At 40.0% G+C, this 12,797-nt stretch overlaps 1 protein-coding gene across 2 annotated transcripts in view; it reads right to left on the bottom strand.

Moving 5' to 3' along the window:
- Positions 1 to 1,711: 1,711 nt before the first annotated feature.
- Positions 1,712 to 12,797, bottom strand: part of LOC149063755 (E3 ubiquitin-protein ligase Rnf220-like) — an 83,669-nt gene continuing 72,583 nt past the window's right edge. For both annotated transcript variants that reach the window (XM_089255645.1, XM_089255644.1), the window contains 2 exons: positions 6,857 to 6,931; positions 1,712 to 3,490 (listed from right to left, as the gene is read on the bottom strand). In XM_089255645.1, coding sequence (XP_089111771.1) covers positions 3,419 to 3,490; positions 6,857 to 6,931 — 147 coding nt within the window. In that variant the 3' untranslated portion in view covers positions 1,712 to 3,418. The remainder of the gene's footprint in view (positions 3,491 to 6,856; positions 6,932 to 12,797) is intronic.

The raw sequence follows: 12,797 nt of genomic DNA on the forward strand, positions 1-12,797 counted from the left end.
GTACCTACATACGTCTATCCCTCCGTTTCCTTCTGAGATGGAGATATAGCAACTTCAACTGCCTTTTGTCCATATTTCACGATTTTATACAATAAAACCTGCCAACGAGGGCCACTGACGGGACCAAAATTATAAGTCGTTCTGTTCATTACGAATATTTAATATTAATTTAATACTTTAATAACTTTTAAATTTAATTTAAAAATTTTAATTTTTTTCTTTTTAAATTTTTAAAATTATTTAAAAATATCTGAAATATTATTTTAAATATTTGTTATTTCTTTAAATTTTTTAACTTAATTTTTTTAAACTTTAAAAAAAATACTTTTATTAAACAACGTTATCCACGTACGGTGTTCACTGAGGGCCGGATTAAGACGTTTGAAGGCCCAAAGCACTTGAATATTTTTGGTGGTTCCCCCGATACCTACAAGTATATTTTACTCAATATTCAGTCTATAAACTGAAAAAATGAAATTTTATATTTCAGAAGTGAGACTAATCTAAGGATGGGATTTCACTCTAAAAGGTTTATGAAAGTTATTTTATAAAACTTGAAAAATGTAACCAATAAACACATCTGTTACATTCGAGAGAACTTAACTGATCCGCCTATTGGTTGCATTTTGCAAGTTTTATAAACGAACTTTTATAGTGTAATCCCGGCCTAAGACAGAATTGTGATGTGAATATTTCTAAGCACAGGCATTTTGAAAGTCTCCACCCCTCCCCTTTTTTTCTACTTGCAAATTCTTTGATATCTCATGAATTTTTTTTTCTTTTTTTTGGAACATCGAATGTTGTGGATGTTTTTGGATTTGATTTTTCGAACATTGGATGTTGTTGGAATTTTTTTTCCATATTTTTCCGAAAAGACGGATTTTTTTTTTCAAAATATTTTGAAAATATTTGAAGACATTTTCTCCCATCGACTACTTGTGAGGATCGGAATGAAGACATCTTTATTCCCATATTCTATGTGGCTCTAGATTAAACCACCAAAGAATGTCTCTAGGCTGCCTATGTGCACTGAATCAGGGGTGAAGGAGAAAAATAATTACAAAAATTGCGAAAAAACAGTTTATATGCACGAATTTCGAACTAAAGATGCGGGCGATTCGTCCGCATCTTCAGCGCTCGTTTGAAAGGGTATGCGGACCCGCATCCGCGTCCGCATCCGCTCCGTGTGAAAGGGGCCTTACTCTCATTTTCGTGAGGCCCCTTCAATGTTGAGGTGCCCGGGTGAGCCCATGCGTTAAGACGGAACTAGTCTATGGGCTTGTTTGAGTTGAAGGGCGATGTGAGAAAACAATTTTTGAAGAAGGGGGTGATGGAACAGAAAAGTTTGAAAAAACTACGGTCAAAATGTTCAGTGGAAAGCAGGGTCGTCTCAAGAGCATCATGGGCCCCCGGGCCAAATGATTTTTCAGAGGCCCTGCCTGAACAATTCTCGAAAAATTCGACTACTTCTCGTTTTTCTGAGGCCCATCTTGTCTTGAGGCCACCGGGCCGGACCCGGCATTAAAAAAGCACTGGTAGGAAGATCAATCAAGCCCCACTAAAGTTTTTGGCCTGCAGCCGGCTAAAATTTCTGGTCTAGGAATCCCATTTTAAAAGGACATGAAAGTATAGGATTTGAATACTTACAGTAGGTACAACTTGGACAAAAATTTTAAAAATTATGAAAAAATATATACTGTACAATAAATTTACTGTAATACACACCAATTTTTATTCAGTTTTCTGTACAACATTAAAGCACAAAAAAAAAAAAAAAAATGAAATTATATTCAAAACCGGTTCAACAAGTACAGGCAAAAAAAATTTTTTTGATCCGAAAAAAACATCGAATTTCCTTTTTTTCCCTCGAAAAATTCCAACGAGAAAATGCAAAATAGAAAAATTTACAATATACAATTTTTTTCATTAAAAATTGATAATAAGGAAAAATTATATATTCTTTCAACATCAACAATAATATTTCGATGATTTGTTTCTTGAATAGTTCCCGATTTTGGTTCGGGTAGAATCGGCCACATACGCTGACAGGGGCTCCGGCAAATTATAAATCCGATTAGTTCTTTGGTCTTTACGCTAGATTCCCAGACTGTTGGCCTGGCTCCAGGATGTGGGAGCCATGAGCAATTTAAAACCGTGCCGCTAAATTCGCTATGGATATTGCTGGATATGTTGGAGGTAAATTAGTCGTGCTTGTGGACGTCAGGCACGCCGTTCAAACGCATTCAGGGGCCGTTCAAACGCATCGCCCTACTTTTCCCATGGCCCGGAAGCCTCGGGTGTATGCGGGGGGGGGGGGAATCTCATGATAATGAAAAGATCTGTTGCCACATGATTCTTGAAAGTGAGCATTTAAATTCATAGGTTCGCGTTTCCAGCCACGTAGGGAAGCTTGGAACGAGGGTGTTCAACCTTTAGGAGAGTGCGGGCCACTTCTTTGATTTAAAAACGTGTCGCGGGCCGCTTGAGTGATCTCGAACTATGTCACTCAAGTTATCTGGGAATATGCCGCGGGTCACTTAAGTGACGTAGAACTGTGTCGCGGTGATGATGATCTGAAAATGAGTCGGGGGGCCGCTTGAGTGATCTGGAACTGAGCGACGGGTCGCGCTCACTCAAGTGCTCCAGAACAGTACCGCGATGACCTGTATATATCCAGTGGGTCAATTAAGTTATTTAGGAATGTGCCGCGAGACACTGAAGTGATCCGTAACAATTTAGGAATCCTTTTTTTTTTTAAACAGAATGAATAGACAATACGTCGCCCCTTTCGGATCTTCGACCCCATCGTTTCTGAACGGGTCTAAATGGTCCTTGAATATGGGACAAGTGCCCCACACAAGCAGACTTGGTAATTTAATTTTAAAATTGAATGAAAAATTACTCAATCAGTGAATTATTGAGTCTATTCCTGGTTTAAAAACAAATTTCGAAACATTGAATTTTCTCGCCATTTCGGATTCATAATTTTGATCAAACTTCGCAACAGAGAAATTTCGCCAATGTTTAATCGATTGAAATTATTCACACGCTAAATCGATGATAAAACAAGTATCCAATGAAAAAGGTCTCAACAAATAATCGAACACGAATCTTCTCGTCGATTAACAACTTCAAAGCTCACTACAGACATTATGCTGCTAATTATTCGATCGAAATTCCACGAATATGATATACATATTTACACATAAACACCCACACATTCATACATAAAACATCATCCGGAGAGAAATTACATTATTCTATACATAAAAAAGACAATCAACCTCGAATATTTTACACGCTTGGTTCCGAGTTCGAGTCCCGTAAATTGTCCTCTAATGATTCCTCGATCATTATCCTCAAACAATGATTCTCTTGACTAGATCTTTTCTCTTATTTCTCTTCTGTATAATCTATTCTAGAGGTATATTCTTCTCAGATCTCGCACCGAAGTGATCATATTGCACTGAGGACACAGTTTCTTGGCTCCCTAAAGGTGAAAAAAAGAGCCAAAAGTTCAGTGAATGATGTCGTTAGGGGGAGCTCTAGGAAAGTTTCACGGTTCGAGATTACAGCTAGCCAAAGCTGAGTAAAGCTAGGAGCTAGCAGAGAGAGAGATCTGTTTTTGTATCGGCGAAAACGTAAGCTTTTTATAATAAACACCAGGTGCTGTGAGAAGCCTCGGCAGTAAAATTGAGTCAGATGTGTATTAACGGGGGGGGGGGAAGGGCCTTAGCGGGCTAATATAGCCCAGGGCGGCAATTTTGAGAAACGAGTGGTAAAGAAGATTATTATAGAATGGGAGAAAAGCGTGGTAAAACGTTTTATAGAGCCTACAAGCAGTGAAACCGTAAGTCTGCCTCTGCCTAGAGCAGTGGTTTTCAACCTTTGGAAGCCCGCGGCACCATTGATTTTTTTTTTTTTTTTGTGGGAGGAGGGAAGCCCTGTCATACACACACGACTAATAGGGAATCGGCAAAATGGGGGGAAAATGAGACAGTGTATCATTCACGGCCCGGTTTGACCGATGTCGGGGCCCAGTACCGGGTTGCGGCCCGGCGGTTGAGAAACACTGGCCTAGAGAGTGAGGGACTATGTCAAGAGAGCGAACAAACGAGTGACTTGCAGGGTTTGCAAGCATGTGAGTGTGAACAAAAGAATATGTAAGCACGTGAGGGATCAAAAGAGTGACCAAGAGAGCAACGAATCTGTCCGTGAGTGACCAAAAGAGCGAGGATCAGATAAAAAAGTGACCAAAAGCGTGACCTAGAGAGTGAGGGGCCAGGTCAGAATGTGACCAAAAATGTGACCTAGACAGATCTGAGCGTGGAAGTGACATAGAGATCAGGGAACCAGGTTAGTGAGTGACCGAAAGAGCGACCAAAAAGTGTGCAAGCATGTGAGGGTACCAAGAGAATAACCTAGAGAGAAAGGTACTATGTTAGTGAGTGACCAAAAGAATGACCTAGAGGAGTTAGGGACCAGGTCAGTGAGCGCCCAATAAAGTGTGCAAGTATGTGAGAGGACCAAGAGAGTAAACTAGAAAGCGAAGTACTATGTTAGTGAGTGACCAAAAGAGTGGCCTAGAGAGCGAACTATTAGGTCAATGAACGACCAAAATAGTGGATCCAGGTAGTGTAGGAGCACGGGATTTGACCTAGAGATCAAGGGGTCAGGTTAGTGGGAGACCAAAACATTGTGTAAGCACGTGAATGACCAACAGGGTGACCTACAGAGCGAGGGACCAAGACAGTGACCGTCTAGAACAGTGCAAGCATTTAAGTGACTAAAATAGCATGCGAGTGACCATAAGAGTGACCTAGAGTCAGAGGTGTATTTACAGACACGGGGGCCAAGAGGGTTATGGCGCAGGACTGCAAGTTTGAGTCAATAAAATTATAATTGAATGGGAGAATCGGCGGTAAAATTTGTATTGTCCACAGGCGGTTTTGCCGCCTGTGTCAGCCTAGTTATTTTCCAACTAGATCTGGTCTTTTTTTTTCCGTCCATTTAGTTGGAAAAAAATAACCCTTCTAGTTGTTTTTTGCTAGTCTTTTTCCAAAAATTTTCCTGTGTACTAGTAGTCTATTATTAAATTACGCGAAAATACTGGAATGTCCCGGGGAATACGGAACGTAAGGTCATCTTAATAGTGACTAAAATTAATTCTGGTTGTTCAAATCCTGTTTATAGTTGTTTTTGATGAATAATCTGGTTGAAAAATATTTTTGACCGTTGGTAACACTGTACGGTAGGAAATGATTGCCTGACCTCATCGGGCTTCCATTTTTCAGACGGTACAGGCAATTTCACGCAGGAAATTCTGCAATATTGAGTACGGGTTCCATCCGGATGCATGTCCTCCATCGGTTACTTCTGTGGGGAATGAGTAAGGATGCCGCGAGCCGAAAAGAAAGAGGGCAGAAATTCATAAAGGGCAAAAAATGGGAAATTCGAAAAAGAAATTCGGGTGTCAAAATTGAGAAGGTGGGGCACAAAAGAGCGAAAATTTAGAAAAAGGTGGGGGTGTCGATCAGAAATTTAGAAAAGGAAGGGTCAGAGAACGTAAGAAAACGTTTTGGCGAAAATTTAGAAAATTCATAAAATAGCAGAGAGCCGAAATTTGAAAAATGGTGAACAAAGAATATAGCAGAGATTCAAAAAGGGCGGGGGCAGGCGCTAAAAAAAAAATCTGAGAAAGCACAATTCAGAAAACTGCATTGAACAGAAATTCAGAACAGGGCAAAGAAGGACGGAATTCCGAAAAAAGCAATGGCAAAAATTTGAAAAAGGCAGGAGCAGAAATTTGAAAAAAAAGGCAGAGAGCAGAAATTCAGAAAAGTGCAGAGAGCAGAAATTTCATTAAAAAAAAAGTAGGGTGGGGGGAGGCAGAAATTCAGAAAATGGCGGAGAAGGCACAAATTTTTCAGAAATGGGCGGAGAGCGGAAATTCGGGAAAATGTAGAGAGCGGAAGTGTAAAAAAGAAAGCAGGGACAAATTCAGAAAACGGCAGAGAAGGCAAGAAAGAAATTCAGAGAGAAGGCAGAAAAAGAAATTCAGAGAAGGCAAAAAAGAAATTCAGAGAGAAGGCAAGAAAGAAATTCAGAGAGAAGACAAGAAAAAAAATTCAGAGAAGGCAAGAAAGAAATTCAGAGAGAAGGCAGAAAAAGAAATTCAGAGAGAAGGCAAGGAAGAAATTCAGAGAGAAGGCAAGAAAGAAATTCAGAGAATGCAAGAAAGAAATTCAGAGAAGGCAGAAAAAGAAATTCAGAGAGAAGGCAGAAAAAGAAATTCAGAGAGAAGGCAAGAAAGAAATTCAGAGAGAAGACAAGAAAGAAATTCAGAGAGAAGGCAAGAAAGAAATTCAGAGAGAAGGCAAGAAAGAAATTCAGGGAGAAGGCAAGAAAGAAATTCAGAAAACAGCAGAGAAGGTGAAAATTCAGAAAACGGTAGAGAAGACAGATATTCAGGACAGGGCGGAGAACGAAAATTCCGAGAAGGGCGGAGAGCGGAAATTTAAAGACAAGTTAAAGGTTGAAATTCAAAAAATGACAGACAGCAGAAATTCAGAAAATAGCAGAGAGCAAAAATTCAGAAAAAAGGGAATAGAGCAGAAATTTACAAAATATTCATATATCACTGACAGAACGGCTGCTCACAGATACAAATCCCCCTAGTGTTTATCATAATAGAAAGTCTAAATTCCCTTCAAAACAAAAACTATCCGTCTCTCTCTGTAGCTATTATCTCGAGTTACCAAGCTTTCTTAGTGCCCTAAGTACAATTAAAAAAAACGTAAAACATCACAATGTCTTTTACTCAAAAGCAATTCAGTAACAGAAGCATTCAACTCACTAGTGTTTTGAGCCAACATTCTTCGCAGTGTACATGCCAGCAGCAGATGGAGACGACTGGTTTGATGAAGGGCTCCTGAAATGATAAAATAACAAATTTTGTTTCAGTGAATTGATATTGCAAAGGAATTCGTGCTAATCAGACCTCAAAATCGGTGCCCCGTATTCAAGGTTCTTTGATGTGACTTTAGAGCAGTATTCTTCAGCCGCTGGTTCGTGGGAATTTCGTACCGGTTCGCGAAACATTTCGCCCAATTCATGCAGCATAACCGCTGCATAATAATTTTAAATTTAATTAAATATCACACGTTTCTATATTGGATTTTATCTCTGTCTTAGCCGTTTTTCCTCATTTATTTTTACAGAGTCCGCAAATTATTTATTTTTTCTCTCCTGAATGTTTTTGGCGGGTCCACACAAATATTCTCCCCCCCCCCCCCGTCCCATTTATCGTTTTTGACAGTAAACTTCTATAGCGACATAACAGTGAATTTCTGTGAGGGAGAGGAAATTCATCACAAAAAGTGAAACGATTTCTTTTTTCCTCGAAGTCCAACTTTCTTTTTCCACTAACTGATTGTGTGATGAAGGTCCGAGAAGCAAATGGGTTGTGGTGGGAATGTCAATAGAGGTTCGGCCGTGTGAGAAAATGGAGTTTTGGGGGGTTGGTTTGCCCGGTTTGTGTCGGAAAAAGACAGATTATTACCTTTTCTTACTCCCCGTGACGACGTGTCTCACACCGATTGTAGGACAATATCAGAAATTACGAAATTATTTCTCTCATTAATTGAAAAGTTATTTTCGCACTAATTCTGAGATTATTTAGTTAGAAAATTATAAAACCATTTCATTCATTCATTCTGAGTATTCATCAATTCTGGGGAACTGTTTCTTTCATTTATTCTAAAATTATTTCTTTCATTAATTCTTTCTTTCTTTTTCTTCCGAACCGAGCACAACTAAGGTCTATCACCATGGACAATTCACTACCCAGTAAGTTGTGTCGGAAATGTAAGTGGGAACAATTTGAGTGCCATCTGGTATTGTGCGTGGTTTTTGCAGTGCCGCCATCTATATTTCAGAATAAAGTGAGAAAATTATGATTGAATATTTGCACCGTTTGTATGCTTGTTGCTCTCTGTGGCGAGACTTTTTTTAACGGGGAGATCGGCTCGCATTTCCATTAATTCTAGAATTTATCCCTTTTTTTTTTTTGTTCAATGTTTTCAACCATTTGCTGAAAATGATCGGCGGGTCACAACAAACAGTTCCGAGGGCGAACTGTGACCCGCGGACCATGCGTTGAAGACTCCTGTTATTAACGAAAAGTGCTCAGAAATCTCCCTTTCCCCGCCTTTACGAACGCCACTGCTCAGAGCACTTTTTAGAGAGAATTCTGAGCATTGCCGCAAGCAAAGTCGGGGAGGGAGACTTCCGAGCACTCTTTTCCTATCATTTATCATGGTCACATCAACCAAATGACCAATGCCCAAACAGAAGACATTATGGCATTATGTATAATAATATATTTTCAGCCCATTTTTCAATCAAAAACAAAACCTTCAACAATTTCATCCAGTTAATCTAATTAATAGTACCTACTATTATTTGTTTCTTATAAATAACAGTTCCAATATGATTTTAATGAAGTTACAAATTATTTTTTATTAAAATTACGTTGCATCTGTCAATTGGCTCATTCCAACCTGACAGATAACGGTAAATATACCTAATAAGCGAAGTGACCAGACAGTATTAGCACAGCTACCAGTCATCGTATACACCAGTGGTTCTCAACGTTTGGAAACCCCCCGGCCCGGTTGGTTTCGTTTTCGTGGAAGGCCCGATCAATACATACGATTAATGTGAAAATAAATTGATAACAACGAAGCGGTAAACCACTCACGGACTGAGGTCGGGGGGCCGGTAACGGGCCGCGGCATGGCGGTTGAGAAACACTGGCATACACTACATACAACATTGTTCTTCAACGCACGACTAGCAAGCTATCACGTGGGCGTTTTTGACAAGACCAGCCAGCCATTTTGAGGAAAATAACTACTGAACATTAAAATGAAAACTGATCGATATAAAACAAAATCCGATGAGATCCGCAAGCCACTTAAAGGCTATATTGAGAGAGGGTAGGCTATCGATTGCTAGGCTATATTGAGAATTGTGGCGTATACTTTTTCCAGACAATTCCTCAATTCATTCATAAGCTCAAGGAAAACTCAAGAGAACCTGGAGCTTGGTCCTTACAATAGACCCCCCCCCCCCGAGATACCTCGTTGTTGCCATGAACTTCGCTTTCGAATGTTGTGCCTCTTTTATTACCTGGTTTTTATAATGCATAATGAACTACCGCCACCTTTGGGGAGCCTCAATTCCCAGGAGGTGGGCCATTTGCTGAAGAGTCAATGCTTTGGAGAAGGGTATGTTTTGTGAAGCAAAAAAAAGAGTTCATAAATGGTTGAATGTGAAAACATTCAAAGTTTTTTGTATACCCTTCTTTCTTAATCGCTCTCCATCAGGGCGTGGGCCTTTTCAGGCCCGTTGTAGGGGTGAATTCATGGTGTCTAGGGAAGCATATTGACAAAAATGGATTTTTCTTGTTCGGGCGTCTTTAACGTATTGCTCGCGAGTCCAGCATCCCCAAAGTGCTCGATGCTTCAACCGAGTTTCCGATTGCCGCCATAATTAAGCAGTTAATGATTTGAGTTTTAGCATGCGTAAGAAGTGTCCCATATAGGTGCCATTCTCTTAATAATAGGCGTAGAAAGTGCTCGCGGTTTGAATAGTGCTGATAACCCCTGATAACCCCCCCCCCCTCCAGATTCAACGGACACTTTCCTCAGGCGTAACTAACGCAAAATTACATACCTAACCCTCTACACACTAGAGGTCTTCAACCTTTTTCCTAGTCGCGAGCACTACTGCCTGTACACATCATCAAAAGAAGAGCACGCCCCTCATCACGGCATGTTTGACATACGAATGCATGAAATCATGATCATTTCAATCCTTGTTTGTTCAGGGTGTTTAATTGGAACGTTGATCACACACAAGTGCTCGCGAGCACCAAATCGGACACGAACATCGAAAACTATGGGTGCTTCAGGGGAGCACCGTGGTGCTCGCGAGCAACGGGTTGAAGATCCCTGCTCTACACTAACATAAGTTCCCGTTCTTAAATCATTGATCATTTTCAAACACACACACGAGGCCAAATTCGAGGTTGTTCAACTTTTAGGACAGAGGTCTTCAACCTTCTTCAGTCGCGAGCACTGCCTGTACACGTCATCGAAGGGAGAGCACCCCTTAGGGCAAGTATAACATACGAATGCTTGAAATGATGGCGATTTAAATCCTTGAATGCAATTCCCCTGAGGTATTTAATTGTAATGTTGGCCGATGATAGGCATTGTCTCTCCCCCCCCCCCCGCCCCTTTCGAGAAAGCCGTGTCAGCATTCCATCTTAATGGACGCATGGCATGGCAATGGTTCCATCTTAAATAACGCATGGGCCCAACCGGTCACTCAAGTGCAGAGAGGAAGGAGGGGGGGGGGGCCCATGAAAATGAAATCTGGTTAACATTTTCGAGAGTAATCGTGTAAATTGTTAGGCAGAAAGTTTCTAGCCGGGTAAGAGGAGGGGGGGGGGGGCAAAAAATCCCTTTGCCCGAGGCCCATGATGCCCCTAAGACGGCCCTGGTGTCACCTCCACCCTTGTGAGAGCGATGAGGGGGTATGCAGTAATAACACATTGGCCCATCCAGGCACGGTCCGGGGGCCCTCGTGATAATTTGATCAAGTGCTATTATTTTTGAGAGATAGTTTGCTAGTTAGGAGGGTCCCCAGACTATCACTTTACCCGGAAGGGGCCTATGGCGCTGTCGAGACGTCCCTGGGGGCATGTATAGTAATATTGTTGCACCGAAATTAGTGCATTATTACTTTTTCGAATTTCTGGGGAAAAAAAAAATCAATTTCCGGTCCAACTGCACATTCCTGTTTTTTCGTCTTTCCGTAACCATCCCTAGGCCTACAGGAGGAAAGGGGGGGGGGGCAATAGGTCCCCAAAATTGGGACCCCCGCTTGATTATTCCTAGCGGGAAACACCCATGAATGCCATCGAAAGCAGTTTCCTTCGGGGGGCGGGGGGGGGGAAGGTCTTTCATCACAATGCCGAAAAGTATCCTGGCCTAAAAAGGGCAGTCCATAAAATCATCAACAAGGTAGGTACGTAGGCTGTAGGTAATTTAGAATATTTATGACGGTCATTATATACGATACCGATCCCCCTTTTTACAACACCTCACGGCGTGACAGATAATGGTCATTCATGCATCAGAATGAGGATTCTTTGGCCATGTCCGGATACTGAACAGCAGGAAATACTAATTGACGTGTACATAATGTGTATTGCTCTGTATATGAGTACTTATCGATGACAAACAACTTGACCAGTTGGCGTTTTTTTAGGTCTGGTGGGGCAAAAGATAGCACTGAAAACGCATTTGTGCAGGCATTAATGCGGAATTTGCATTTACTTTCGGCATTATTTTCAATAGTTTCTTCTATTCTTCGAATTCCATTACTCCTGTAATTATTTCTCTCATTAATTATGATTTTTCATTAATTCTATGATTTTATCTCTCTTTATATTTTCAGTTATTTCTTTCACTAATTCTGAATTTCCATTATTTTTGCGATCATTTCCCACATTAATTTTCAGTTATTTTTTCATTAATTTTCAGTTATTTTTTCATTAATTTTCAGTTATTTTTTCATTAATTTTCAGTTATTTTTTCATAAATTTTCAGTTATTTTTTCATTAATTTTCAGTTATTTTTTCATAAATTTTCAATTATTTTTTTATTAATTTTGAGTTATTTCTCATTAATACTGATTTTTCATTAATTCTATGATTATTTCTCATGTATTTTACTATTATTCCTTTAATTCTTAATTTCCATTAATTCTGCAATCATATCAATAATTTCAAGTTATTTCTTTCATCAGTTCTTGTTTTCCATTAGTTCTGCTGTCATTTCTCTTATTGGTTACTTCTTCCATTAATTCTGAATTTATGGAAGACATTATGCATAATCGCCGAGCATTTTGATAAGTTTGATAAATTTCCCGAACTAATCACATTTACCGGCGGTTATACATAATACCCAAGCGTCGCGTCGTTGGTAAACATGACAAATCGTACTATATGTTATACTATATATGATAATTCATACATGTATCATTATATCGGGGTGCGATCGTGAAATTTGTTATCATTATATCGGGGCCCGACTATATTCGCCACACATACTAGACTCATTTGTAATTTTTTTTCATATTTATAAAATTCACCAATTACACTAGGGCAGTGGTTCTCAACCTTTTTTGACCCACGGAGCCCTTTCCAGTATATAATTTCTATGGCGGAGCCCCGTAGGCCTATTTTTTATTTATTCGTCAAAATTACAGACTTATTTTTATTATTCAAATTTATATCAAATTTACGAACTACACTTGGATGGGTTATTATGCATAATCGCCAGTAAAAGCGATGGTAGGACATAAAGTGATCACATGAGGACATAAAGTCATAGAAATACTCACAGAACCTTTCCAAAGGTTGAAAAAACTCTGTCAAAGAGGGTTAATTCTCGTTTAGTGTGTCCATAATTTTGCATATACATTTTTCGGCATTGCCGTGAATTTTGAACAGCATTATTCATGTCTTTTTCGGATGCTGAGTTCCCTTCCTCCAAATATTTAATGTCAGAGTTCAAGAGCAGGGCCGTCTTAAGGGCATCATGGGGGAACCCCCCCGGGCCAAGTGATTTTTCTGACACCCTACCTGGAAAATTCTCGAAAACTTCAAATACTTCTCGTTTTTCTGAGGCCCCTCTTCTCATGAGGCCCCGGGCCGTGCCCGG

Source organism: Pholcus phalangioides, unplaced genomic scaffold (assembly GCF_987345545.1).
Source record: "Pholcus phalangioides strain wild (caught in Gottingen) unplaced genomic scaffold, Ppha-v1.0 ptg000043l_1, whole genome shotgun sequence".
Taxonomy (NCBI): domain Eukaryota; kingdom Metazoa; phylum Arthropoda; class Arachnida; order Araneae; family Pholcidae; genus Pholcus; species Pholcus phalangioides.